Source organism: Camelina sativa, chromosome 10, assembly GCF_000633955.1.
Source record: "Camelina sativa cultivar DH55 chromosome 10, Cs, whole genome shotgun sequence".
NCBI classification, from domain to species: Eukaryota; Viridiplantae; Streptophyta; class Magnoliopsida; order Brassicales; family Brassicaceae; genus Camelina; species Camelina sativa.
The window spans coordinates 16,070,235-16,077,142 of NC_025694.1; the positions used below are offsets into that span (position 1 = coordinate 16,070,235).

The 6,908-nt window shown below is 33.5% G+C and overlaps 2 protein-coding genes across 2 annotated transcripts in view; one reads left to right on the plus strand and one right to left on the minus strand.

The window, feature by feature from the left end:
- Positions 1-1,468, minus strand: part of LOC104719097 (DNA (cytosine-5)-methyltransferase 4-like) — a 6,471-nt gene extending 5,003 nt beyond the window's left edge. Inside the window, exon 1 of the mRNA XM_010436940.1 lies at positions 222-1,468. Coding sequence (XP_010435242.1) covers positions 222-1,468 — 1,247 coding nt within the window. The remainder of the gene's footprint in view (positions 1-221) is intronic.
- The window catches only part of LOC104720429 (PLASMODESMATA CALLOSE-BINDING PROTEIN 1-like), a 5,079-nt gene continuing 2,063 nt past the window's right edge, over positions 3,893-6,908 (plus strand). Inside the window, exon 1 of the mRNA XM_010438332.2 lies at positions 3,893-3,969. Coding sequence (XP_010436634.1) covers positions 3,893-3,969 — 77 coding nt within the window. The remainder of the gene's footprint in view (positions 3,970-6,908) is intronic.

Sequence of the window (6,908 nt, forward strand, 5' to 3'; positions counted from 1 at the left end):
TTTGACGGTTTCCCAAGTTTATAACTGCATATATTCAAATGATACATCAGCAAGTAATTATAAGTAACATGGAAAGCGAAAACATGTAATGAACTATATAGTAATCTTACCAGGCCGTATCTGTTCGTAATGACATGGAGACCATATGTGCCCCAAACTCAATATGCCATTCCTTTACATGGCTAAGGAGAATTTGCAACCGATTAGGATCATGTGACTGCGTAGAGCTCTCTGAATCATTGGAACCAAACCCTATTATATTATCTTCTTCATCCACCACACCCGACCCAAACATGGTGCCGTTAATATCAGCACAAGGCTGCATGGGAAGAAGCTCTAGTGGTATAAATTGTGAATTAGAGTTATAAAGAGCCCAATTGTGAAGTATTTTGCAAGGTAGGTCACGTGTGTCAACCTTATAGCCAAGGTCGTCACGTTGAACCTCATCTACTTCTTCTTTGGTGCTCTTTTCCTCATTGATCTTAATGTAAAAACTATTTGAAACAGAATTTGACCTGGGCTTACGTCTCCGCCGCTGCATTAATTTCCTATACTTTTCATCTTGTAGTAGTTTAGCATACTTAACGTCAACGTCGTCCTCGCCGTCAGCACTATCCACCAGTTGATCAGATGCCATGCCCTTTGTCTCATCAATCCTCATAGCAACATCAGACAAACCCTTTTGATGTATACTACTTTCACATCTCAGAGAAACAAGAACATGATTCTCGGCAAAGCTTGTTTCATGTTTTTGGGCTGTCTCATCCAAACCAACGAGTTGGTTATATATGAATTCTCCTTGGTATCTAACAAAATCTTGGATGGCTGCACTGTTAGAAAAGATCTCGCGTCCGTTCATTGACCTAACAACCGCCGCAAGTAGCTCATCAAGGCTTGTATCCGGATTCTTGGAAAAGTTCTTAAACACAGCCACACAAGCAAAAGCTTTCTCAAAGAAATAATCATACATCTTCTTGTAGTTGGTAGCAGGTTTAAGGCAATCGTAGTCTGCTAAATCGGTTGAAATCCATATCACCGGGGAACCATCTTCATAACCAGATATAGTCCAGTTCTCTACTCGGCCAAAAGATCGACACTTCACACCCCTCTCTTTATCGTTGTCCTCGTCTAAAGGTAAGATAACACCTTCAATATAAATGTCATCAAGCTCCAACATCTCCACAGGCTGAGGAACTCCATTTGAATCATGTAAAATGAATTCAGTTAACCTCCGGTTTGGACGAGGTTGATCACCATTGCTCTCTAAAGAAGTAGTTAACTTTATCGCCATGATCTCTTTCTCCACAATCTGATGTTTCTTTGCTTTAACAGTTGCAGATTTCTGAGAGATACCGATCCATTTCTCCTTGAAATCTGTACATGCTGCTGCTTGCTTTGACCTCTTTGTCGTAGAGACATCATTCCATTCAACAATTCTCTTCTTTTGTTTCCCAGCTTTTTTCTCCATTTCCAAAATCTAAGATTGAAACAAGATTAACCACATAAGTCATATCGTTAGCATGCAATTTAAATAAAAATTTTGCATGAATCTATGTGTTATCAAAATCCCTCTAAATGAATGATGACAACAACAAAAAACAAAAAAGTTTGCTACATCACCTTGATTTTAAACGATAACAACTTTCGAAAATGTTCAGTTGAAATCCTTCGAATCTAGCTTGATATGGACAAGAAATTTAGAAGAATGACACATGAAAATTTATTTTAAGTGAGAGTAGTAAAACAAGATGGAGGAGCCAATAATTATATGGTGATAAGTGTTTTTTTAAAAAAATAGGACAAAAAAAGTCCTGAGATTTCTTTACATTTAGGGATGACAAAAATAAAAATCTTGTGATACATTGATGAGCTGTGATTTAGATTTTTCTTTTTTATATTAATTGAAATTGAGCTTTTGGGGAATACCCATAAAATCCTATATTTCAATTAATTAATTAAAAAATCTACATTTAGAGAATATCAAATATAAATTCAATGTTTCAACTAACTACATTTCTTCACATTTTAATTTTTCTGTTGTTAGTGTTCTGTTTTTATTGGTCAAATGATACATATAATCTGTGTATTAAATCAATATATTATGTGTATTTTTAACAATAAATTTTGTTTTGTTTACTTCAAGATATTTGACTGGCATATATTTTAAAAACCAGACAAGTCAGATATTATGTTTTAAAAATTAGCCATTTGGTTTATACATTTGACTATAAAATAGAAATAGGAAAAGAAAGATTTTGTTTGAACATTGGAAGAAAATATTTGACTGATTATATAGAAGATTTATTACCCTTTTTAAAAATGAGATACACCCACCATAAACATACATTGGATAATTTTGTAACGAAAAAAAAAACTATTTTATTCACTTAAAATATTTTTTTACCCTAAAAAATAAAATTTTCTCTATTTTTTTTTAAAAAAATCGATATTTTAGGGCTGGCATGAATGGTGTTATACATAGTACAATGAGATTTCAAAAATCTTATGAGTTTGTACTTTAGCTTTTGGGCAATTTCCCACACAAGTCTCATAATTTTATTAATTAATGGAAAATCGCACTATATGGCACTTAAGATTTGAAAATTAGTTATCTCTTTTCATCACTACTAAATGAGTACCCGCGCACTGTGCGGGTTATCTTTTGGCGATATGAACAGTTATATTTTCACTGTCATTAACATATCGTGCATTGAGTAGTAAAAAATGAAAGCATAAACCATGGTTATCAATATCATATCATATGACTGAAAATTTGGAGGAGGCACCACACATGATTGAATTTTCTTATTCTCTGGCACGGTAGCAGTAAGAAAAAAAACTATAATAAATTTGGCCAATTTCCAAGTCTCATAATTTATTCTACCTCTTAAGAATCAAACACAAAATGACAAGTTTCTTCTTATTCTATAGTAAGATTACATTTAACAACACACATACCGGTCCTAGATACATAAAACAGAAATTTAGAAACAACGCCAATTAAAGACAAAATCCTTAAGGTTCGCCATAGTGAGAATGAACTTGCAATCTTGAGTACAATTGAGCAGATAGAGTCATAGAAAAAAAGTTTGCAGAGAAGGAACAACACAACAATGTAAACTTAAGAGAGAATTTTCATTTTTCATGTTTGTTATCGAATGAGAATGTATATAATCACTTACAACCTATAATTAGAAGAACTAATTAAACATATTTCTCTATATATTCACGACTCCTGCCATATAAGAATTTTTTAGCCAAGTCTCATTGGTGATTTCTTGAAAAGAGTTCTCTCTGAATATGCTTGTCCGCTTGATCGTCAAGTTCTCCTTTCTCTCTAGTTGACCTTCATCTTCCACATCTTCGTTCACTACAAAAAAAACAGTAGGATGCGAGAGATATTATAAAAGAGCAGATACTAAAGCAAGGAAAGACGAAAAGGGTCAAAGTGTGAGTTACTATGAAAATCAAGCAAAAAAGACAAAAGAGGATCAGTCAATCAACATAAAGAAGGATGGACCTGTGCCACTCTCTCCATTGCTGATGTGGCAGAAGGATGGAGAGAGTTGGCCAACTTTCATAATATAGATTTGGTTCCTATTGTATTAAACATTATGAAAAATATAATATACCCCTATCTATAAAACTAATGGCATGCAAAAGAAAGTTACTGCATATGTTATAAGTAGTACTTGTCAGAATGCACTCTCCTTGTTAATTTTGTTTGTATCAAGATAGTAATATACTTGGGAATTACCACTAGATGACCACAAACGACTCGAAAATTAAGTCAATAAAAAGGAAACTATTTGATGAGTACTGTATATATATGTGAAAAAGACTCAAATGAGGTGGAAGAAAAGAAGTAGCAACAGCGAGAAGAGGTGAGTAGATGATAGGAGAAGACAATTACAAAGGTGCTTATGATGATGATATTCCCAACAGTGGTGATGATTGGGAGGAATTGAGGTGACACTGATAGTGCTGATTTTATAGGCGGTGGTCAAAATTGAGATGGTGTCATGAAAGAATTTATGACGGTTAAAAGGTTTCATAGTGATTACATTAAAATTTGTTTCTATTGATGGATCGAACAGATCGAGCGGCAAAGTTTCGAATGACAGCGGAAATGTGCAATGAAAAATTTTCCATGGGTTTGGATGAGGTTAATCAATCGATCATGAGAGGGAAATGGGTATTATCAAATTTTTCTACGTTTGATTCCAATATGTATGGGTAACAATTTAATTAGCAATGTATACAAATATGTTAACATGTCTTAAACGTAACAATTATATTATCATGATAAATGAATATGCTAATATATATATATATATATATATATATATATATATTAACGGTAAAGGCTATTTCTAATGGGAGGGAGGGGATTACAACTTAACACTTTATTTGACATTGGTGCTCTACATGGTTTGTGACGTCGAGGTGCTAAGTATTAGGGTTGCAGTGAGGAGCTCATAGAGAAGGAAAAGAGGATTGAAATTGTCGGACCTAGGATAATGAACTCATTGATAGATGAAATTAAGCTGTTGGGAGACTTTTTAGAGATGAAACGGAAGTGTTATGTAGTAATTCTTGATGTTCCAATTAGAAGAGTTGGTACACACATAGGGTGTCAAACATGTCATGCTACAATCTTTTTGGAAGGAGAAGCCACATGGTTGGCTTTGAAAACCCTTTATGTTGCCGTACAATATGCCTCTATATATCTTCAAACTGCTTACAGGATCATCAGTATTTACTACTAAGTTGGAGCCTAGGATTGCTTAAATGCAAAAGTTTTGTATCTCTAAGCAGAAACATAAATTACGTACTGAGCTAAAGAAGTAGGTACGTAGATAGTTGATAAAGAAGTTTTCTAGTCGAGCAGCTCGCCATTGGCCATTGGGAATATACCAATGTTATTCATAAAAGAGGAATTTTAGCATCAAGCTATATATGTATTAAAATATTGCGGGCTAAACAAAGTGACCATCAGAACAAACACTCATTATTATAAATTCATGCATGACCAGTGATTATCAAATATATATATGGTGGCGTTGAGGTACCGCAAGATTACCATATATAGTGGAAAAAGACATGCAGAAGACAAACTCCCGAACACGTTATAGGCACTTTGATTTTGTGGACATGCTTTGGATCTAATGAAAGCCTCAACTCTATTCATGAAGTTCAAATGATGTCTTTGAAGAGTATTTATTAAATACTGTTTAGATAATCTTGTGAAGTACTCTTAGATGATAACTTAACCTATTCTCGAAGCCAAGAAATATCATGAAGAGAAAGTGCATTTTTTGGCAAATCTATATCGGTTTCTGGTCTCTTGCAGGATCGAAGAAAATAGTAGAACAATGATCACTGATTTCTTGCTCTATCTAGCAAGTTATTACCATAAAATATAAAATATAAATTTGTAACAGGATTTACAAATTTGGCTAAAACCACTTAACACAATTAATAGCAAAAAAATGATAGTTCGTTTAACTATGTACGTAGACAAGTGTGAAAAAGGTTACAAGATACTGAAGAAGCGGTTAACACAGACTGTTGTATATATAATAACAATAAGCTGAGTTTTCTAATCTTTCCAAAATTCATGATAACCATGGATAGGATCCTCTGGCACTATAAACAACTAGCCAAAATTAAATTTTTTTAAAATATATGTATTTTAAATTAAAATTTAAAATTACAGAATATACCTAAATGCAATGTTTTTAAACCCAGATCGGACCGGCCAATCGGACCGGTCCAACCGCGACCCGGTAAATATTCCTGTCCGGGTTACCTCTAAAAACCGGATAACTAAAAACCCGCAAAAACCCTGAAAAATCCGCTAAAAACCCGTGAATCGGTGGTTGAACCGGCGGGTCAGACCAACGGGTCAGTATCAAATTAAAATATTTTATTGTTATCACACTTCAAACTCACACCAAATTAAATTTAAATGTTGTTATTTATAGAAAATCACTTAGTTATTTTATCTAATCATTTAAAACTTTAATTTTAATTTTTTAGTATTTCATTATGTATGTTTTGTTCATATATTTATAGAAAAGTAGATATTATATTTATAAAATGTAAACAACCCAATAAACTAATTGACCCGTGGTTCAACCGGTCCGACCGGTTGATCCAGTGACCCGAAAGATTTCCGGTTCACCTTCCGGTCCGGTTTTAAAAACATTGCCTAAATGTTATTATTAGCAATGTTTTTAAACCTAGACCGGACCGGCCGGTCGGACCGGTCCAACCGCGACCCGGTGAACATTCCGGTCCGGGTTACCTCTAAAAACCGGATAACTAAAAACCCGCAAAAACCCGGAAAACCCCGCTAAAAACCCGTGAACCAATGGTTGAACCGGCGGGTCGGACCAACGGTCAGTATCAAATTAAAATATTTTATTTTTATCGCACTTCAAACTCAAACCAAATTAAATTTAAATGTTGTTATTTATAGAAAAAATCACTTAGTTATTTTATCTAATCATTTAAAACTTTAATTTTAATTGTTTAGTATTTCATTATGTATGTTTTGTTCATATATTTTATAGAAAAGTAGATATTATATTTATAAAATGTAAACAAACTAATAAACTAATTGATCCGTGGTTCAACCTGTCCGACCGATTGACCCAATGACCGAAAGATTTCCGGTTCACCTTCCGGTCCGGTTTTAAAAACATTGATTATTACATTTGTTATCAACGGATATGAATTTGGAAACTCTGCGTTCAATTCCACATATGGCATGCATTTATTCTAATTTTTCAATTGATAGGTTATTTCGATTACAATTATCCTAATAACTTTTATTTAAGCTTTATTTTAAAAAATCAACACGGGCTCAATATCAACATAAGAAAAAAAAAAAAAAAAAAAAA